We start from the raw sequence: 23519 nt of genomic DNA on the forward strand, positions 1-23519 counted from the left end.
TTACGTGGGAGAGCTGATATAAAGTAGTACAAATTTAAGGCTAACCTGGGCTACAGAATGAGTTCAGGGCCAGTCTGGACAACTTAGTGAGACCCTTCTTAGAATAAAGAGTTAAAAGAGGGCCATGGATACCTCATAGAACACTTGCTTAGCATACTGTGAGGCTGGAAAGCTGTGGAACTCAAGGAGCCAACCCAGAGTAGGAGTTGGTGATGGAGTTGTGTTCAAACCTAGAAGTCCTGTGTCAAGAGTGATAGTAGTAAGACCACTCCCTCCCTTTCCCAACACCTTTGTCACACCAGAGAAGGTCACACATAGTGGCAGCTCGGTTAAACTACCCCTCTCCATGTAAGGTCATGTCCATTAAGTACCTGGAATTCTTCCTTATGCAAATGAGGCATCCTCAGCCAGCACACTGGCCCTGACCAATGGTGTACACCTCCCCTGATAGCTCCTACCTATCCCCAAAGGTTTAAAAAGCCTTTGTCTGCCGCTCTGCTTCCCCCACCCCCAATTAAATGAGCTGTCTCACTGCAGCCTGTCTCTGGTGCCCCACTTACCGATTAACTGATTAACCTCGGATGACACCCACCTCACTCTCCCTGCCTTACTCTTCCTGTCAGGTCACCAGTCCTGATCCCGACACGATATTATGGGTGGGCAAGCAGGAACATAACACATGACAAAGAAAATTAAATGAAATGAAAAAAGTTTATACCAATGTAATATTTTACCACTCTAATGATCAGTATGTTGAATGTCGTGTTTGAAAATCTATTCAAAACACGCTACATGAAACAGTTACTCTTCTTCACTGTAACCAAATAAAACAATGCTATTTCCTTATCTAACTTATGAGAAAACCAAAGCATAAACTGACTAAAACATCTGGCTAAGACAGTAAACAGCAGATTTGTAGTACGAGAACTGACACCACCTAGACGTTCTTAGCTGTAGAAGTAATTTCTAAGACTATTTTTTATGTAGAAGATATTATCTTGAATCTTTCCTAAAGGAAAATTACCATAATAAAAGTAGAAGATAAATTATAGTACAGGCAGTCACATCTCGAGGGAGAGTGAGCAAAGAGATGTAACTAGAAGTTGGTTTAGATTATTCCTAGATACTATTCAGCTTACAATATTGAGGTCATTTATTTGGTTATACAACTTCGTATCTTGTATCTCACAGTCTGCTTAGTACTTATCAGGAGCTATGGTTGATCTAAAGCTTTGAAGCTTGCTTAAGTAAAAACAACAAAAACCCTAGAGAGCAAGCAGAAATATTGTTATGTAGACCATAGCAGGTATGATTATTTCCAACCATAGTTGAAAAGTCTAGCAAAACAATCACTTCAGTAATCTAAATCAGGGAAGTAAAATTCCAAAGATAAACTATATGATAGAAACAACCAGCATGTTCTGTCGAATTATTTGAAGTCTTAACATGAGTTAAAACTATAAAGAATGGTAACATACCAGTCTGAGGAATATATTATATGGAGAAACTCTCCTCATTATTTACTGATGCTTAGTAAAATTCAATCAGGCCATAAGGAATACTTCCAGTGACACTATGCTGGGCCCAAGTCGTCGTGTGTGACCTCGACAATCTCATCACACGGGCCAGCATTATAGCATCTTCATTCATTCCCCTGATTTTAAATTAAACTTTTGTTTTCTTTTTCTTTCCGCATTTGAGATCAGGTTTCTCTAGTGTGATTTTTAAAATAAACTTTTTTCTTTTTTTTAATTTATTTTTTCTTTTTGAGATCATGTTTCTCTGTGTAACAGCGCCTTGGTTGTCCTGGACTTGATTTGTAGACCCTGCTGGCCTCGAACTCACAGAGATCTGCTTGCTTTTGTCTCCCGAGTGCTGGGACTAAAGGGACTAAAGGCATGTGCCACCACATGCACATGCATGGATGTGGTAGTAAGGTGATGGCTGGGCACAGCTGCCTATGCCTTTATAGTTTCAGCTTCTTTGTAAGACTGGGTGGGAGGATCCTTTGAGTGTATGAGTTCAAGACCACCGTGGACAACACAGAAAGGCTCTGGCTCCACAAATAAATGAATAAGTAAGTAAAATGAAAGTGATTACATACAGACAGACATAAGACATAAAATCTAGCCTTCATAAATTTGACAAGATGAAATCTTAAGTGTTGACACTAGGCAAACACATCTGAAATGTTAAAAAATTCAATAAATTACATATAGAGATATCAACTAAAATACAAAGAATGGGGTATACTATATGTACTGTAAAAGTGTAAGTCTTTTTGTGGGGGCACAGGGGTACTGGGAATTGCATCCAGTGTCTTAAAACACTAGGCAAACATTCTACCTGAGTTACACCCCTAGCCCAAAATATGAGTCTTCACTGACAATAGAAGGGGAAAGTTGAAAAAAAAATACAAATGATTGTTATTTAAAACAAAAATTTTATATTGGTGGCTTTCAGACCCGTCAGGATATTTTCTTACCAATGAATTGGTTTTTGCTGTAATCTTACAGTTCAAAATAGGATTTTTTTTTTTTTTTTTTTTCCTGGCTGGCTTGGAACTTGCCATGTCACTGAATTTAAACTCCCAATACTCCAGCATGCTGGTTTTATGTGGTGTTGGGGGGATCTACAACAGGACTTCAGGCTGGATGAACACTTTATCCACTGAGCTACAACCTAGCACCCTAATGCTGTCTTTTCATAGAAATTAACCAGACAGCACTTTACAGACAACAGAAAATAAGGGGTCAATTGAAATTACTTTGGTTAGTCTAACAGACTAACCATAGTACATAGAAATTCATGTGTTTACTTTGTAGAACTGTGTCTACTTTAGAATCTACTCATGCTGACTAAACAGAAGCTTTCCTTTAAATCACTTCTGCCCACCTGGTAAACAAAAACAGGAGCAGGCACTGGCTTTGAGTCCTTACCCAGCCTCAATTATGTGTTAGTCAACCCAAGCATCCATTATGTACTCAATAATAGCTATGACACAACTCTGGACAACAGCAACAACATGGCAGGCGCAGAGACAGCCTGCGTACACTGCTTTTCCTGGTGGCAACATTCTTAAGCTGCGTGGAAACAGCAACCGAGATCCTCATTAGAACCTTTACTCAGCACTGTCTCAGATGGCCCCGAAGAAAATGTAGCGTGCCAGTGTAGGGACAGATTTGTTTGTTAGTTGTTACAAACATAACTTCATGAACATGAAGTTTCTGTTGAGAGCGGCTACATTCATAAAGGAGAAAAAAGTCTTGAAACTTTAAAACTGCATTGGTGTACGTAACAAAGTAAACAAAAGAAAAATTTAAAAACGTTGTTAAGGCGTGGGGATATAGCTCAGTTGGGAGAGTGCTTGCCTAACACCCAGGAAGTCCTGAGTTCCATCCCTATCTCAGCAAAAAAGCGCTCTCCCCACTCCCTACTCCAAACCGGAGCCAGTAATCCCAGTACTTTGGGGCAGAGGTGGAGGCAGGAGGATCAACAGTTCAAGGCCACCCTCCCCTACACCTTAAGTTCAAGGCCACCCTGAGCTACAGGAGACCCAGGGTCAAGGAAAAAAAAAAAATTGTTAAAACAGCAGCGGAGGCGGGGGCAGCTGGTCCTTAGGAAGGCACGCGCTTGCTTCTAGATTCCGAAGCGTTTTCAAAGCTAAGGTTACAGTCCTTACCACAGCACACCCTTGTGAGGTAAGTGTATTATCATCTTTGGTTCATAAATGAAAAAGTTGAGGCACTGAGCGATTAAGTCACTCGCCTAAGGTGTATGAGTCAACGTCAAGAGTCATAGTTGACCCGGTTTAACGACTCCTGACCTTCAGTCCAGGGCTGAGTCAGCGGAGCCCGGAGTGGCTTCCCTGGCTGGCACCTGGACGTAGGCTATTTCCGTTCACGTCCAAGCAGAATACTGGAACCGATTGGACAGAACTTCCAAACTTTTACGTCCAGCAAGATTCACCCCTGACGCCTTCATCTCAGGACTGGGAACAGGAAAAGCCGACGCGTGCACTCCCCTTCCCCAAGCGTGTGAGTGGGTACCGTGGGCAAGCCCGCCCACCCGCTTGGGCAGCGATGGCAGCAAGGGACCACCCGCGTTAGTGGACCGGGGACGGGGGAACGCAGACCGCATCAACGACTCTCCATCGCCGCCTCTTTCGGAAACCAAGAGAAAATGGTGGGAGGCGAAAAGAAAACTAAATAAAAACACAAGCAACTTGTCTTAGGACCTCAGCTAAGCAAATGAAGCCTTCTTGCGTGTGCTGAGCCTGCAGTTCTCAACCTTCTAGGAAAGATGGGAGGACTGGGCGACAGAGGGCACAGCAGGAATGCCCCGCAGTGAGTGCAACCGGAGCGCTGCCCGCTGCACCGCAGAGGCCTAAAACCTACTCTGCAAGGAAGCGCCCGCGGCGCCGGGAGCCGCGCACCCTCGCCAGCGACCACGTGATCACTTTTTTTTTTTTTTTGGAGAAAAAAAAAACTTCTTTGCCTTAAGGAAAAAAAAAAAAAAAAAAAAGAGAGAGAGAGAGAGCGAGAGAGAGAGAGAGAGAGAGAAAGAGAGAGAGACTCCACTTCCCAGAAGCCTCTGGTTCCCCAAGCAGCTGTAGTCTTGCGCAGGCGCCGCCAAGGCCAAACGGACACGTCCGTCACGTGGGCAGGACCTGGCCAATCCGGTTTGAATCTCATTTTTTTCCTCTCGCCCCCCCTTCAGGAGCGGTTGTGCGATCAGATCGATCTAAGATGGCGACTGTGGAACCGGTGAGTATTGCCTTCGGCCCCCACCCCCGAGGTCCCCGCGCTCTGGCTTCCTCCGCTCAGGGACTCCGGCAGGACGGCGTTCTCGGCGCGCACGGCGCCTCCGGACGCGTCCGGCCCCTGTCCCCCCCCGGCCTGACCTTCTGCGGGCAGCCTCGGCGCCGGGAGGCTGGCGGCGGCAGCGTGGAGCGCACACGCTGTGTGGGGGCCCGGGCACCGGGACGGTGGGGGAGGGGCGCCGCGCGGCCCCGCGGTGTGGCCGGCGGAGGGCGGCTCGGGCCGCCGGCGCGGGGATCGGCCTGGGGTCCCGGGGGGCGTGGGGCGGGCCGCTCCTAGCGGGCACCGTGGCTGGCGGGGCGGGTGGGCGGCGAGCCGGCCTGAAAGAGCCGGAGGGAGCCTGGGGCAGCGGCGCCTCGCCGTCGCCCGCGCCCCGTCGCCCGGGTCCTCGTGCCGGCCGCGCTTTCGAGCTGTGGAGGAGGGTGGGCTTGGGGGAGCCGGTGGGCGCGCGGGACCGGGCGGGCAGGCGGGCGGGGCGCGGCAAGAGGGCGAGCGCGTCCCGCGGGGAGCCGAGAAGCTGGAGGCTGTGGAGTGGGGAGCACGCCCAGGGATCGTGTCGCGCACCTCCCGGGGCCGGGGAAGGGGGCCTGCTGAGGTGGTGATCACTTTGTCCTGGCCCCTCCACGCCGGGACTGGGCTGTCATGGAGGAGGGAAGGGGGAGGAGCGAGGCCTACAGATCGCGGCCGCGGGTCGGCTGGCCGTAGACCTGAATTTCACACGCGCCGGCCGGGCTTCCATTCATTCATCCTCCCGGGCTCACCGCGCACGCCTCGGAGGACCGTGTAGATTCTTCTGCTCTTACGCGACGAGATCGGCAGGAGATATCTAACGAACACTGATTTTGGAAACAGGAACTTTCAAGATTATCTTTTCTTAAAGTGAAAGAAAAAAAAAATTAAGCATGGGGCCAGCGGCGTGAGCCACGTCTTGTGTGTGCGGTCATAGGACGGCTTTTGGAGTCCCGAGGATCGAAATTCAGGCGCTTTTTCCGAACCATCACTTAGACTCCTCAACATTTGCTTTTCCATTTGATGTTTCCTCCTCACTGCTTCTCTCTTAATTAAAGTGCTATTTTGAAATTAATTGAAGCAAGACGCACATAGAGCATCACCTTGGTAACTCCGGTAGCCCGAAGGTGGTGATTTTTTTTTTTTTGTTTGGGTTTTTTGGTTTTTTTGTCATGGTTTGGGTTTACCAGCAGCTAGCTCACTCACTGACCATCCATCCCAGGTTTTTTAACGAATGTCACACCTGTGTGATAAAGTCTCAGGTGCATAAAGGCATAGACTAGCAACCAGAAACCTTTGTGGACCACCTTTGCCAGATATTTTTAAAACTCACCCAGAGACTGAACAATTTTGATTAGTTTGCAAAACGGTCTTGGCAGAATTCAAGACAACTTTTGGTGGTGGGGGAGGTGGAGGCCTGATTTACTTGTTCTTTATTAACATGAGTTTTCCTGGCATTTTGCAAAATTGCCTCATAAGTTGTTAGTGAAATTAACTGACTTTAGCATATCAATGTAAGAACAAGGGGAAGCATTTAAATGTAACTTAAACTCTTGACAAGTTCTGCCTTCTCCTTCTGACTGAATCTTCTACCTTTCTCTGGCAGTGTTAGAGGAAAATATTACAGGTAATAATAGAGACAAAACTAGAGACTAAGCAATAAAACAGCAATGTGTTCTATGATATCTCAGTTCCATTTAAGTCTTGGGTTGTGCTAAAGCCACAATGTAGTCATTGGATTTTGTTCTGAGTCTGTAAGTTGCAGATAGTTTCAGGTGGACACCAAGTGACATTTAGGGTACAAAGTTATGTAACATGGGGTCTGTGCTTTGTTCATTGTGAGCTCTTAGGGAGCCTAACTGCCAGCGTGCAGGCCAGAGGTGAACTACTCTTCCTAGTGCTGACCCCGTTGATATGGATACTGTTTGTAAACTTAAGGACAAGAGCAACCTAGAAACCTCAGATGTGGGAAGGATGAAACTCGGATTGAAACTAGTTGGGGACAGTCTGCAGAAGGACACTGAGGTGCTCCTTCCCTTTTTACTGTCAGCACCCTTGCTTACAGGCTATCCTACAGTATTCTTTTTACTGTCAGCACCCTTGCTTACAGGCTATCCTACAGTATTCTTTTTAATACTTGTAAGATTTATTTTTGGAGCTGCCGGTGGCTGTGGCTTCTTTAATCCCAGCACTCAGGAGGCAGAGGCAGCCGCAGCAGGATCTCTTTTGAGTTTGAGCCCAGCCTGTTCTGCAGAGCTAGTTCCAGGATCTCCTCCAAACTAAAAGATTTGGTTTGGGTGCTTGATTTTAGTTAAGGGCCTGGTGCATTTACTAAGTTTATTCTACGCTAAACTACACTAGTACTTTTTAAGTTTTAAATAATTAAAAAAAACAGATGATTTATTCTACTATTGGATTACAGTTGAAACTTGTAAAATTAAAAATCTTATTTGGTCATTGCTACTTTCATTTAGCTTGTGAGCCTTTTTGTGTGTTTGTTTTCGTAATGTGCTTAATTGTAAGCACTTAGAGCAGTGGTTCTCAGCCTGTGGGGTGTGACCCTTTAACAAGAGCTGCCTAAGACCACCAAAAACCAGATGTTTGCGTTATGATTCACAACAGTAGCAGAATTAGTTAGGAAGTGGCAGTGAAGACGACTGCAGGGTGAGGGGCCATCACAACATGACGATGCAGTAAAGGGTCCCAGCAGTCGGAAGGTTGAGATCCACTGACTTTGAGAGTCATGAGCTGTTGGCTTTTCTCCCCCTACATAGCCAACCTTTTTTTTGTTGTTGTTGTTGTTTTTTTGAGACAGGGTTTCTCTGTGTAGTCCTGGCTGTCCTGGAGCTCACTCTGTGGACCAGGCTGGCCTGGAACTCAGAAATCTGCCTGCCTCTGTCTCCCAAGTGCTGGGATTAAAGGCGTGTGCCACCACTGCCCGGCCATATCCAACCTTTTATAAGCATTTGCCAGATTTTTAGTCTGGAATTTTCATAAGGTCATTTTCAATTTGATACCACATGGTTTTAAGTATTTGAGCTTAGTTACATAAGTAATGGCTTACAAGTATAAATTGAGAGGTTCAAAGGGGAACATTAAGGGAAGTGTATTGCTTCACAGAACTTGTGGACAAAGGCTACTGTCCTGTTAAGCTTGGAATTGTGGCAAGGTCAAAATTAGACTCAGTCAAGATGGCAAGACAGTGTCCTCAGCCATGTTCCCAGTGGTTATGTTTCTCTTTAGATAGCTTGCTTTTCTTCTGCTCTGTTGTTTTCTTGTTGTTAGAGAATATTTTCATTAGGCTTTCATTAGAGAATAATTTCTTATGGTTTTTATTTTTGCTTTTTTTGTGTAGCCATCGGTGGCTTGGAATTTACTATTTAGACCAGACTGGTTATCCAAAAACTTGAGGTGGGCGTTCTTCCTGCCTTCCCAGTGTTGGGATTTACAGGAGTACACCACCATACATACCCAGTCCAGTTCCTTTCTTTATGCTTAGAAACCTGCTTTTAAAATAAGACTTAAAAACACAGGAGAAGCTTGCGGTGGTGGTGTACACCTCTAATCCAAGCACTCAGAAGTGGAGGCAACAGAATTTGGCCTACGTGTCAAGATCTTGTCTCAAAGCAAAATAAAATCCAAGGGAAAAAAGGTCCAGTGAGATGGTAAATGTGCTTGTTACCAAGCCGGAGGATCTGAGTGCTGAACCCTCATGGCGCAAACTCTTGCCAAGTTGTTCTCTGACCTTCAGGTCCATACCAAGGCAAGCATACACACATAGAAAAATGAGTAAATAAGTATACATTTAAAAAGCTTTAAAAGGGGCTAGAGAGGTGGCTCATCAGTTACAAGCAACTCTAGAGGACTTGGGTTCAGTTCCCAGCACCCACATGGCAGCTCACAATTGTCTGACCCGTGTTCCAGCTTGAGTTCCAGGAGAGCCATCATGCCAGGCATGCGTGTATTGTACATATCTGTGCTTGCAGGCAAACTGCCCATACACATGGGAAAAAATGCTTTGAAAAAAAATAGGAAAAGAGCTAAATGCTATAAAGTGTAATGTGTTTATCAATGAAAAGCTGATGGTTTGGTAAGCAGACTTTGACGATTGTTTTTTCTTTACTGAGGAACCCATTTTCTTATTACTAAACCAAATTTCGTTTGGGTATTTATTTCAAATTTCACTTCACTTGATACTCTGAATCTGTATAATTGTTTGTCTTAGAGAAATTAAACCTGAATATACAGTTTACACAGTTCTCTAGAATCATGCAAGATGAGTCCGGTTGGCTAATCCATATTGAACATAGAAAGTCCTTAGAAAACACTTGAATGAAACACTTTTAATTTCTAGAACAGCAATTCTCAAACTGGGGGTTGAACACAACCTTTCATAGAGGTCCTAAGACCATTGGAAAATACAGTTATTCATAAAAAAATACATTATTCATAATAAAATACATTATTCATAACAGCAAAATTACAGTTACAAAGTAGCAACGAAATACTGTTATAGTTAGGAGTCACAACAATATGAGGAACTGTATTAACGGGCCATGGTATTAGGAAGGCTGAGGGCCGCTGTAGAAGGCTAAGGATACCAAGTTGAGCAGAAGTCAAGTTGAGCAGAAGTACCAGCAGCCCTGGACTTACAGGGCATGGGCAGTAGCTGTTCTGGCCTTTCTCCCTTTTCATGCCCGCCACACTTGAGATGGGTCTTCTTTGACATTGCGAGTTGTTCATCTTTCTCAGAGAGATGGCTGAGAAGTGGAGATGAGCTTGGCTTGCATAGTCTCATTTAAATTTCCCTGTGATGGAGAACATTGACATTTCTCAGTCCTGAAAAATAGGAATCAAATGTCCTAAAATGATCTTGATTTTTAAATGTAGTATTTACAGATGATAGTTTTCACTTGTGTGGACCTAATGTTTATACTCAATCAGGGTTCTGCAAAATAGGCGCTTCTGCATACACTGATCCGTCTGCTGGAAAATTCTTGACTCTTGTAAGTCCTTGGTTGATAGTAAGCAATGGGAAGCTGTGATCACAGCCTCAGGTACTGTTTCCTGTCCTGTCCTTACCATAAAATCACTTCTAAAGAGTCTAGTCACATCTAGAAGAAAAGATTGCTTTTCATCTCAGAAATAATCATTTTTGTCTTATAGTCAGAAGTAAGTAGTTCATGTGTTTGTGTGTCTGTGCCTCTTCTCCACCTATATTATAAATTTAAAATGCATATTCCATGGAAATTGGTGGGAAGCTGAGTCACACTGGGCTGAATTAATATCTAATCATGACAAGCCAGACTATTTCCAGGAATGTGGATTTAGTGTTTGAAGCAAGGAACTTAAAGGGGGAGGAGGGTAATTACTGTTTGTAACAACTGTTTATTTTTGTAGTGGCTTTTTAATGTAGGCAGATGTTTATTAATTGCTAACTTAGTGTGCATCCCAGCAGGTACTATATTCATTTAATTTAGTTCTATAAGATAAGTGGAAGTGTTCTTACTTCACAGATGAGGAAACCAAGGGATCAGAATGACTTGATTTTAAAGCAGCCACTTCCTGGTGTGTGTGTGTGTGTGTGTGTGTGTGTGTGTGTGTATATATCCTTGAGCGCCCCACCACCATCTGTCTCCTGGGGGTGCAGGTTAACTTCAGAAAGGGCGCTTGGTAGCAACAACTTACAGGGACTTTGCTGCAGCTCCAAACTGAAAGTTGTGTAGCCAACACCTTTTTGATTGAACATGTTGAATCAAAGCATGGAATTTTAAGAAAATACCTGAGACAGGCCTCATACAGTTGAGTAACTGCACGTAACCTGGATACCTTGTTGTATACTTGGGATACTATCCAATACAATACAGATGGCACAGGAAGGTAGGTCCTATGTTAAAATAATGGCAAGTCATGTACAGTTTCAGAATGGTTTTTACCTTTAGTGTCTTCTGTTTGAAGTCTGTTGAATTGGTTGATAACAAACCCACAAATAAGAGAGAGAGCTCCTTGTATAGTAGTCATGCTTTAGAATTTGAAAGACAGCAAATGACCGCTTCTCTTCTCCTGGCTTCTTGTTTGCCTCTTAGGATATTTTACTAGTGGAACCAATTTCAGTGAATTAAAAAAAAAAAAAGAAAGAAAACAACCCACAAACTGGAATTTACTTGCTGTAGACTAAGCAGTTTCAATGAGAGGTTCGCTAGGGTGAAACAGTTAGATTTGGGAAAGTTTCAGCCGTAGTGCATTTTAGCATTTGTTTAAGCTTGTTATTGCAACATACTTAGCAGAAATTAGCTATAATGCTCTTTCTTTGCTTTTACAGTGGAAGATTTTATTTAATGCTTTGTCAATGTCCTAGTATTGCCCATATGAATTCTTAGGGACAGTAGCATGCCACTGTAATATCTGTTCAAGTGTCACAGAAGGCAAGAATATCTGATTCCTTAATAGAAAGGTGAAAAGTACGTATTTTTCTCCTTATATTTTAGATAAGTTAAGAGGTTTGTAGGTAAGGAACTTACATTTTTGTAAATTTTATCTCACCAAGGTTATATAGATGCTGATTGAGTTAGGACTCACACCAAAGCAAACTCCCCAGCTTCATTGACGTGCTATTAAGGGAACATAAGAAGGACACCAAAATGTAGCAAACGACAATGTCTAACCTTCTGTTTTTCAGCAAAGCTTGTATATTAAGGATAAAATTGATGCTTAGGTCATCATTAAACATGAATATGTTAATATAAAATCATTCCTCTGAAAGTCTCTACCATGTAGTTTGAATGGTAGGATTATGAATTATATATACATATAAAGCATTTAATGCATATACTACATATAGACAGATATACACAAGAATGTATAGTTGTTGAACTTGTATAGTTTATGTTTTATCATTCTGGCTTGTGAACTCTGTAATGGTGTTTAGCTTTTATTTTGCTTTTTACTTTTTCTTAAATTACTAATCCATGCTCATGATCCAAAAATTCAAATAAATTCCTTTAGCATTCTGATAAGTTTGTGGTCATATTCTCTAGATTTTTTTCTCTTTGCTTTGTTATAGATATAATCCATCTCAATATTTTACAATGCATTATATAAAATGCACACAGTTACAGAAAAAAAATACCAATTATTTTAATGTATAAGTTACTGTAAAATGCCTAGGAGTATTGGGGGAAACCCAATTATACCGACGTATGTTGATTGAGTTAATGTGAAGCACTGAGTACATTGGCTGTCACAGCCCAAGTGCTGTCTTTTGTATCATTATTACTTTGATTTTTATTTTATTTATACCTTGTGCATGTGTCTGTGAATGTATGCCATATATACGTGGGTGCCTATGGAGGTCAGAAAGTGTTAGAATTTCTGTAACCGGAGTTAGGGATGGTTGTGTGCCACTGTGTGGGTGCTGGGAATCTGGTCCTCTGCAAGAGCAAGTACTAAGATATCTGTAGTAAGCACACCCACCTCACCCACATGGTTGTTGTTCTTTTGGTTTTAGTTTTTTTCCAAGATAGGGTTTCTCTTCATACCCCGGCTGCCCTACAACTCAGGTTGGTCTTGATCTCAGAGATCTACCTGCCTCTGCTTCCTAAATGATTAAAGCTGTGCACCACTACTTCCAGGCCTTATTTCTGTTATTGAGACAAGGCCTCACTATATCTCTGACTGACCAAGAACTCAAGAGATCCCCCTGCTTTTGCCTCTGAGTGCTGAGATTAAAACTGTGGAAGATTATCATTTAGTGCTGTATGAAATTGATATTGTCCCGACTTAATATTTTTCTTCTTTTTTTTAAAAAACTAAATGGGCAGTTAAAAAAAACTCAGATTTTGTACAGGGATGTAAAGTGGAATATCAAATTGAGCTGGAGTTAATCTATTCCATTCTTTACTGGTTTGGATGCTTATAAACCAGTACAGTATCTTTAATAGACGTTAGCCATGCACACTCTTCTGGCCTATTGTATTTTTGTGTAGTAGTTATTGTGAAAGTTTTATTACATTATACTTATTATATTACATATTTACTACATTGTATAGCTTTAAATTATTTTTGTATTGATCAACACTGAGGCTCTTTCCAACTGTTTATGATATCTAATATTTCTGTGATGAGTAACCTTCCCTATATATGAAGTTTTATGTAAAGTACATGTTTTAATGACAAATTGAAAAGTTAAAAATGGTGTTGGCCAAGTGCTCTATATTATAGTTGGTTGTTACCTAAAATCATTCTGCTCTCCTTTAAAAAGTGTGATGCTTAACATGGAGATGAAGGGCAAGAGAGGTAGCTCAGTGCTTCAGAGCACTTGCTGGTTTTGCAGAGGACCTGGGTTTGGTTCTAAGCATGGCAGCTCACAGCTGTTCTAGGGGATACAACACCTGGCCTCCACAGGCACCAGACACTCATGTGGCGTACACTCACCCACCTACCCACACATACACACCCAACAACACCTGGCCTCCACAGGCACCAGTGTGCATGCACGCAGGTGCACGTATGTGTAAAGCATTTATACACATAAAAATTAATGCAATTTGTGCATATGTTTACACATAAATATGTGTGTACACATACATATGTACATACGTGATTTAAGAGTAATAAACATGGAATCTAAGTAGCCACCACTAAGGAAATTAACTTTATTTTTAATCTGTTGTTATATTTTAGTCCTTTTTAAATAAAAGTTTTGTTTTGTGTATTTTATTTTTTTAATTTATGTATATACTTGTATATACGTGTGGGTGCCAGAGGAGGTCAGAAAAAGGCATCAGATTCCCTGAAGCTGGACTTAACAGGTTGTGAGCCACCTTGTGCGTGCTGGTAATTGAACCTGGATCCTCTGGAAGGGTAGCAACTGCTCTTAACTCCCGAGCCATCTCTCCAGCCTCAGATTCTTACCTTTTGTCTACTACTATCTTGACTAGTGATGATTGTTTCCCTCTTCTCTTGCTGCAGAGTTTTATTATTATTAATTACAATTTTTTTAAGATTTATTTATTTTATTTACATAAGTACACTGTAGCTGTCTTCAGACATACCAGAAGAGGGCATTGGATCCCATTACAGATGGTTGTGAGTCACCATGTGGTTGCTGGGAATTTAACTCCGGACCTCTGGAAGAGCAGTTGGTGCTCTTAAACTGCTGAGCCATCTCTCCAGCCCCAATTGCAAATCTTTATACAATGTTTTGATCATGTTTTTTTCCTTTTCTGACTCCTTGCAGATTCTCCTCACTTCCCTGCCCACACTACATCTTTCTTCTTTCAAAAACTCCCACTAAAATGAAAATCAAAACAAGACTGACCTATAAAACAAAAAAAATGCCTAAAGCACAACAAAACAAAAAAATTAATGCAAATACCACTGTATTTGTTCTGTGTTGACCACTTATTCCTGCCTTGGAGTGTGGAATACACATATATTATATATGAATATCCATTTATCCATCCTTGACATTCATTTTGAGAAAACTGATTTTCCCATTGCCAACCAGTATCAATTGTAGATAGCTTCTTGGTTAGTGGTAGGAACTGATGTCTGCTTCTCCATCTCAGTGCTGGAGGCACCCTGTCTAGCTTGGGCCTGTGAAGGCCTAGTACGTGTGAGTTCATGCGTGCATCAATCCTGTTGAAGACACTTTTGTGGAGTGTCTTCACCTCTGGCTCTTACAGTCTCTCTTCCCCTTCCACATAGATCTCTGAGCCTTTAATGAAGACATCCCATTCAGGATTCTGCAAATTGTCCAGTTGTGGGTCTCTGTTAATTCCCATCTACTGTAAGAAGAAGCTTCTGATAAGGGTTGAGTAAGGTACTGATCTCTTGATAGCATGCAGAGTACCTTCCTGTACCCTGATGCTAGTCAATAGGGGTGAGGCTTTTAGTTAGGTACCAACTGGACTTTGTGTTCAGTGACTTCCAAGTGTTGTGTTCAGCAATAGAGTAATCAGGTTGTGGAGAGCAACCAAGGATATTTGTGGCCTGTGATATTTGGGGTGGGAGTTGGTTGTCCTTGGGATGCCTTTGGCCAATGGCTCAACAAGATGTAACCCGTTCTTGTTACTCGAGGTTTTATTTGTTGAAATAACATCTATTTTAGGTGTTGTCTCCCTGTTTTATTCCTCTTCCCTTTGGGGGAAGGGTTTTCATGACAGGGTGGTTTCTCTGTGTGTCACTTTGTAGCGCAGGTTGGCCTCAACTCAGAGATCGGCCTGCTTCTGCTTTCTATGTGCTGGGATTAAAGGTATATGCTACCACTGGAGAGGTGCCTCAGTGGTTAAGAGCACTGACTGCTCTTCCAGAGGTTCGGATTCCCAACAATCACATGATGGCTCACAACCATCTGTAATGGGATCTGATGCCCTCTGCTGGTGTGTCTGAAGACAGCTACAATGTACTTACATAGCATAAATAAATAATTCTTTTTTTTTTTTTTTTAAAGGTATATGCTACCACTGCCCAGTCCCTTAGTTTTTTAATAGTAAACTCCATATTACATATCTTTCTGCTTTTATTAAGACCAATAAAATGGAATCGAGTAAGCAAGTAGTCTACCACTAAGTTCTGATTTTTATTTTAAAACAGGATATGTGATACCTCAGTCTGGCCTTGAATTCACTCTATGCCAGGCAGGCCTTCAACTTGACATTTTTCAGTTTCTGGAATTGTAGGCCTGTAAAACCAGGCCTGACTTAGTTGATTAGCTCTGGGGGTAAAAAACTAAAACCCTGAAAACCTACATGGTATATAAGGAGAAGATGCTGCTGCCAATGTTGAGTAGAAGTTTTGAAGGGGTAAAAATGAATAATTTGAATGTAATTTTGGGCCTATAGTTTGGCTTGAGCTTCTGGGTAGACTCTAATATCGGACTGGTCTGTCTTATGGGTCAGGCAGAGTCTTTAGTAATAGAGAGTAGTCAGTCTACAGAATGGACCACTCTTGCTTGTTTTTAAGGTTACACTAAAGCTAGGTTGTTTTAGTCTAAATGTACAGGCCAGCTGGACAGGAAGAAAAGGGCTCCATTGATGTGGCCAAAATAAGTGATGTAAAATTAAGATCTGGGCTGGGTAGACCACAACAGTTGTGTGTTTCAGTTTTATTTTTATATTTCACACCACTATTACCTGAACCTGTGGGGCCTTACAGATGCTAGGCTAGTGCTCTGCCATTGACCTGGTGTTTTTCTTGTGTTTTTTTTAGATAAGGTTACATTATAATGGGCATGTTGGCATTATATCACATCATTTGCCACTTTCACCTAAATTACATGCTGCTTTCTTTTATCTAGTGCACTGTGTTCCTGGTTCCCTTCCTCCTGACTATGTGAGTTGCAGTGTATTTGCATGACCCATTGTCGTCTTCCTGTTTGGTTTCTTGTCTCACTTTGTTAACTCAGCATCTCCGTTTTTAAAATTTATTTATTTGTTTATTTATTTATTTTAAAGAAAAGGTACATGAATTGGCAGGGGTGGGAGTCATTATTACCTTCAGTGGTATAGCCACTGAGATTCCCCATCTTCTAGCAAATAACCCCACCCTCCATGATCATGCAATCAATTCTAATTAAACTCAGTGTGTCACAAAACAGGCAAAAAATAGGAGGGAAGTTGGGAAGAACAGCTTACTGGGAGTGGGAGATAAGAGAGGGCAGTGGGGTGAAAATGTCAGAGTAAGTGAATAAATAAGTGTACAGAAATGGCTTTTAAGACCTTGGTAACTAAGCAGTATTATACCTGTAATTTGTTATTTCTTGAGAAAGTGGGAGCCCTTCTGTGGTCAGCTTCTGGTGTAGCTGTTCCTAAGTCTTCATTCAGTTACTGTAATGGCTCGTTTTCCCTTGCATAAGGGTTTTCATCCATTATGCTAGTGCTTCCTGAGCTTTTTATAATTTCAGTTATTTATTGTTGTCAAATAATCCTTTTTCTTTTGTAATTCTCAGCTATTTAACTATTCCACTGTTGGTAGCCAACAACATTACAACCATAGATTTTGTGGTGACTCCAGAAAGGTCTCTGGGATAACTTCGTTAATAAGAGTTGGTCTCCTGTGTGGTGTTTTTCTTTTGAGGGGTTTGGTGATCCATGGAAAACCAAAACCCCCTCTGCCTTGGTCAGTTTCACTGTAGTGCTCATAACTCTTAGACCACCAATCTTCTATTTCTATTTATTTTTAGTTTAGATACAGACCCAGCGGGCAGAGCAGACTGACATTCACCTCCGGTGTACTTTAGACACGGGACTTTGCTTGAACCTGGGTGGCATGGTAGAGGTGGCATGTGTCTGATGAGCTGAGAGATTGAGGACAGAACATAGATACACTTAGGCTGCCTCCAAGCCAACCTGGGGGAGACTGGGATCATGACAGCTCAAATCCATCACTTCTGAGGAGTCTATTAGTATTCATTCATTCATTCATTCATTCATTTTTTTCTCTTTTCTCTTTATTTTCTTCATTTAGATTTCTTATTTTTTAGGGGGAATTTTATCTATTTCTAGTCTTTTAGATATTAGTTTTAGTTTGATGGTGTTATTTTTTTCTCTTTTTGTCTTTTAAATATTTTTGTTTTTGTTTTGTATACTCTTGGCTATCCTAGGACTTGCTCTGTAGTCCAGGCTGGGCTTGAACACAGAGATCTGCCTGCCTCTGTCTTCCAAGGGCTGGGGCTAAAGGTGTGCACCAACTGCCACCTGGCTGAATGTTCTTTTTCTTATAGCTTCCTATAATTGTTTTATGTGCATGTAAAACCATCTCTTTAGGTGTGTGTGTGTGTGTGTGTGTGTGTGTGTGTGTGTGTGTTGGGGCTTCGAGAGGGAGCAAGCCTGCACACACTTCTGCCTGTTTTCTCTAAGATCATTACTTTATTTTTGAACTCAGGATAGCAGTTCCAGTAACTTGAGGTAGGAGAGGAAATTGAGGAATCTAGCTTCTTTAATCAAGTTTCCTTTAACTTACCTGTCTTTACTACAGTTCTAAAAGTACTGCCAGTTAGATCTGCATTGATCTAGTTAACTTTTGTCCATCTGCATTCTCAGGTCTGTCTGTTCTTTTCATACTAGTACATTTTGATCACTTTGTACTATAGTTTTTAAGTAAGTGTGTGTGTGTGTGTGTGTGTGTGTGTGTATGTATGTATGTATGTATGTATGTATGTATAGACATGAGTACAGCTGACTACAGGGACTAGAAGAGGGCTTTGGATTCCCTGAAGCTGGAATTACAGGTGGTTTAACCACCCTGCATGGGTGCTGGGTACCAAATTTCAGTCCTTTGGAAGGTCAAAATGCTTTTAATTGCTCACCACCTCTTCAGCTTTGTGAAGGTTGAATATAAAGAGATAATACACATGGATATAGCACATTGCCTGATAGTAACTACTTAATAATGATTAGGTAAAAGGTTTTCAGGAGGTTAAGTATGGTGACTCATGCTTGTAATTCCAGTATTCCAGAGGAAGAGGCAGGTACATCGCCATAGTGAGACCCTGTCTCAAACAAGAAACAACAACAAAAAGTGAAAACTCAGAGTTTTCATGAGATGTGAAGTTGAAGTTCTCATTTTTAAAATCAAAATGTGGTTTCTCTGGTGTTCACCTGTCCTCATTCCCCCGTTGGGATGTTGAGTTTGTACGTCTGTCTGTTGTAATAGTGTTTTCTTTCTAACGTGGCACTTGGAAGTGAAGGAAGAGGGAATGCTGGAGGATTGGAGCTAGCCTGTCAGTCATGATTTGTCCATTAGTTACTACTGGGGCATTGAACTTGGTTTTACTCAAGTTTCTTCGGGAAGGAAGTGTTGGCATCAGAGTCGTTGGAGTGTGATGATCATGCAGGTCACCAGTTTCAATTGTTTTTCCTTCATGCATCCACACTTGGTGTGTGCCTGATTGAGCTGGAAGAGTTGGTGAAGAATTGAGGGCAGACAGAAGCTATTGAGTCAAGGACTGTAGTTTAGAGCGCATGCTCCAGGCAGGTTAGGTCTCTACTCCTGTGATAAGTTACTGAGATATGAATGCTAATGATTCAGCTTCTGTAGTTTAAATTTATTTTTCCTTATGTTAAAATTGAAAGGACTAGTTAGACCACCCCAGAGCTTGGAAATCTTACTGGGTATGCCTCCTTACTCATCTGCTGCCTCTTCAAAATTCATAGCACCTGAAGCTGCTGGTGACTGATTGTAGTCAGCTGTCCATCACTTTCATGCCAGACCATTGGACTATCACTTTAAACCCGTCTTTATTTTGCAGTTAAAGAAATTGATGCTTATAGGGAGTTTTAGTCACTTAAATCCCTATTCTAAAAAAGTTTCACACTACTAATTAAAATTAAAGGAATTGTTAAATAGGGACTACAGCTGGATATGGGCCATGGACTCCTCCTATACACACTTTATAATATTTCCTCCTAGTCCATCAGAAATTGGTAGATCTGAAATTGCATGTGATGTTATCAGGAAAACTGTAGTAGTAAGGGCAGAGCTTGGAAAACAAAAGTTGTTAGTTGTAGCATTGCTTACAACCGCAGGATGATAGGTGAGCAAATACATCAGACCACAGTTTGTTTCTTTTTCTGTCTCTTCCAGTCTTCACCAATGCTTGACTTCAGTATCCATTATATTCCTTATTAATAAATAATTCGGCTCCGTATTACGTTCTAGCCATTCATTAATTTATCAAGGCAAAAAAAAAAAAATACAGAATACAGGGTCAAAAGTATTAAAGCTGCATAACAGAAAAGACAGGAGCAGGAGCCACAGTAGAATGACTTCAGCTCTGGGTTTTTGCTCTGGGAGGGATAAAGTGATTCCTTCTGGCTGGCTCCTTGGAGGTAGTAAGTAGACATGATGCAGAGAGGAGAGGAGAGCACAGCAGGATGTATTATATACTCACTACACGCTCCAGACTTACAGTAATGCCTCAAATATTTGCAGAATAGAAAGTCATGTGTCTGTCTTAGGGTATTACTGCTGTGAACAGACACCATGACCAAGGCAGGTCTTATAAAGACCACATTTAATTGGGGCTGGCTTACAGGTTCAGTGGTTTAGTCCGTTATCATCAAGCATAGGAGTGTCCAGGCAGGCATGGAGCAGGAGAAGCTGAGAGTTCTACATCTTCATCTGAAGGCTGCTAGGAGGAGACTCACTTCTAGGCAGCTAGGATGAGGGTCTTAAAACCCACACCTGTAGTGACACACCTGCTCCAACAGGGCCTCACCTAATAGTGCCACTCCCTGGGCCAAACATACAAACCATCACACCATGAAATCATACTATTAGGTTTTGTTTGTAAAGGAAGTAAATGTAAAGGAAGTCGGGCAGTGGTGGTGCACGCCTTTAATCCCAGCACTTGGGAAGCAGAGGCAGGCGGATTTCTGAGTTGGAGGCCAGCCTGGTCTACAGAGTGAGTTCCAGGACAGCCAGGGCTACACAGAGAAACCCTGTCCCCCCCCCCCCCCCCCAAAAAAAAAAAAAAAAAAAGAAAAAGAAAAAGAAATGTAAAGGAAGGGGTGGAAAGGTGGCTTGGTGATACTCTTCAAAAGTATCTGAGTTCAGTCCCAGCATCCACATTGGTACCATTTGTAACACCAGCTCCAAGAAGGATCCAATGCCTCTGGCTTTGATGGGCACTGCATTCATGTGCACATAACCCACATGTATACACATAACGACACACACACACACACACACACACACACACACACACACACACACAGTGTCAGGTTTAGTCAAGCAGATCTGTTACCATGGCACTTGGATGGTGGAGACTCATCTGACCTCTGCTACCTAGTCTTTCTGAGGCCAGCTTAGACTACAAGAGACCTTGTCTCCAAAAAAAATGGTACTGCTTTTACAAAATCACACATACTATAAAAGATGTATGCAATTGCTTTTAGTAGGTATATAATTACTGTAAAATGCAGTAAATGTTTTACATTTTAATAGCTTAACTTCCCTGTGGACCATCACAAGTATATAGACCAGCAGTAAGTGTAGTGTGCAAGTGTAGTGTGCAGATCACACTTGGAGTTACTGCTTTGAAGCTGTATTAGTGCCAGGAACGCCTTGTGCTAAACCGAGGAATTTATTACACTTCAAATGAAGATTAAGAGTTGCGTGATCTTCCCTAAAATGAAAGAGAAAGCATGAGTTCTTTGTGGAATGAAGGTAGTACACACAACTAAGGGGCTTGAAGGGCTGGTACAATACTGATCATATTTGGCCCGTATAAACTCAGCTGATCTAAAACAAGACTAGCCTTTGCATTTGAACTGATTATCTTTTTCCCTTCCCTTACTTGCCATTGGTATTTAATCTCTTTGACCTTCCAGTTAGTGGCTTCTACTGCTTACCCAATAACTGAGGTGTACTTTTTTGTTTTTTTGAGACAGGGTTTCTTTTTGTAGCTCTGGCTGTCCTGGAACTCACTCTGTAGACCAGGCTGGCCTCGAACTCAGAAATTTACCTGCCTCTGTCTTCCAAGTGCTGGGATTAAAGGCATGCGCCACCACTGCCCGGCCGAGGTGTACTATTTTAGCTTAACCTCTGAGGCCTTCATAGTCACTGCAGTATACCACCCAAACTCTAGTTTTATAAATCACCCCCACTTTCAGGGACTTTGTGTTTAATCTTCCAGATTAAACACAGGACTATCTATGGTTTTATTCTTTCTTAAGGTCTACCATTGTATAATGCACTTATGTGTTCTGTGGCCTTTCAAGGGCAGGTTGTCGGTCAGGCTAAAAATGTTAGATTAGTTTGAGAATAGCCATCTATTAAGTTAGTCTTCACTTTTGTCCAAATGATTCACTTTACTTTTTAAAAAAAAAAAAAACCACTTTTTTAAAATGATTTACTTTTTAAATTTTATGTGCATTGGTGTTTTGCCTCCATGTATGTCTATGTGAGAGTGTTGGATCCCCTGGAACTGGAGTTACAGATGGTTGTGAGCTGCTTTGTGGCTGTGGGTGCTGGGAATTAGTCTATGCCCTCTGGAAGAACAGCCAGTGCAGTGCTCTTTACCCCTGAGTCATCTCCAGCCTTGGATACATTTGTTTTTGAGACAGGTTTCACAGGGTTTCTCAGAATGGCTGAGCAGCATAGGCCGGCTTGGAACATTGAGTCTTGGTTTAGCCTTCCAAGTCTTTCAATTACAGTTGTGAGCTACCATGCCCATTTAAAGAAGTTTGTTTTTAAACATTATATAAATGTAATACAGTTCTATCATCTGCACTCTGTAGGAAACAACCTTAAAAATATGTTTGTATTTAGCTGCATGCTGTGGCATATAGTTTTAATCCTAGCATGCAGGATGCAATAATAGGCACATCATCTTCCAGTCTAGCCAGAGCTACCCTGTCTCAAAAAATAAAATTAAGGGCTGGAAAGATGATTTTTGTGGTTAGACGCAGTTCTGCCAGACGACCTTGGTTTGGTTCCCAGCACACATACAGTGCCTGTACATATGTGCAGGCAAAACACTCATATAAAATACATGTAAAAATCTTTAGATTGGATAATTTGTATCTTAGTGATAATTGTGGTTAAGTCTTTGCCTGGTAACTGTTATCTTCTGAATTGTCTTTAGACTTAAAAATCTTTTGAGTATTAGTCATTTAAATTCCTCCCCCCCCCCCCCCCCCCGGGTTTCTCTGTATAGCCTTGGCTGTCCTGGAACTCACTCGGTAGACCAGGCTGGCCTTGAACTCAGAAATCCGCCTGCCTCTGCCTCTCAAGTGCTGGGATTAAAGGCATGTGCCACCACTGCCCTGCTTAAATTCTTTACCATATAATATATGATTAATTGGTAGATTGTGAGCTTAATACATTGTATTCTCTTTGAAGAGTACAGTTTTAGTTTTGGAGGCTGTTAGTCTCTATACTCTCAAAATTTGCTTTTAGTATTTAAGACCTTACTCATAATGCCATGACTTTTATTCCTGTTCTTCTGGTTTAATCTGAAAGCTGAAAGGAACTCTGACTATAATGGAGTTGAGTTGCCCCAACAACGGTGGCTTCTGAGACTTTGTGTTCTCTGTAAACTGCCCAGAGTCACACTATGAACATGCACTCAAGAGTCACCATAGGACCAAGGCTTTTTGTGGCTCGCTTTTCTGTCACTCATTCTGTCTAGTGCATTGTTAGCAAGTTCATCTCCTCTATCCTCTCTTTAAAACCATGGACCCCACTGTTTTCTACACAGCACTGTGATTCTAAGCTAGTCAGGGAGAACATGCTGTTCAGTGATTATGCTCTGTTTGAAGATGTAAATTCGCTAATGAGAACATGGTAAGAATGATTTTGTTTATTGAGTTGACTACATGTAAATTTTAGGGCCTTGGTTATTCTATATAAATGGTTACATTTATTCAGTTACTAATTTATGGTTAAGCACCATGACTACTGGCAGTGTAGTTGTGAGCAAAATCAAACATAGTTGATGCCACATTATTTCTCTATTTTTTATGTTTGTTTATGTGTATGAGAATGGGGTGACTGTCAAGAGAACTTGTAGGAGCCTTCTACCATGTGGATACCCAGGGATTGATACAGGCTCACAGACTCGGCAGTGAACACTTTTACCTGCCAAGCTATCTGACCAGCCTCTTATTTTAAAAGTGGTGTCTGTCGTAGTTATTAGTGTTTGTTTATTGTGTGTATGCATGTGATGGTGTGTGTACCCATACA

General features: G+C 41.8%; 1 protein-coding gene across 2 annotated transcripts in view; it reads left to right on the plus strand.

The window, feature by feature from the left end:
- Positions 1-3830: 3830 nt before the first annotated feature.
- Positions 3831-23519, plus strand: part of Eif4e (eukaryotic translation initiation factor 4E) — a 32349-nt gene continuing 12660 nt past the window's right edge. The window contains exons 1-2 of one of the 2 annotated variants that reach the window (XM_076933301.1): positions 3831-4451; positions 4720-4766. In XM_076933301.1, coding sequence (XP_076789416.1) covers positions 4749-4766 — 18 coding nt within the window. In that variant the 5' untranslated portion in view covers positions 3831-4451; positions 4720-4748. Of the gene's footprint in view, positions 4452-4558; positions 4767-23519 lie in introns of those variants that run through there. The other variant, XM_034500237.2, reaches the window with a different exon arrangement.

The sequence above is a fragment of the Arvicanthis niloticus genome, chromosome 4, assembly GCF_011762505.2.
Source record: "Arvicanthis niloticus isolate mArvNil1 chromosome 4, mArvNil1.pat.X, whole genome shotgun sequence".
NCBI lineage: Eukaryota > Metazoa > Chordata > Mammalia > Rodentia > Muridae > Arvicanthis > Arvicanthis niloticus.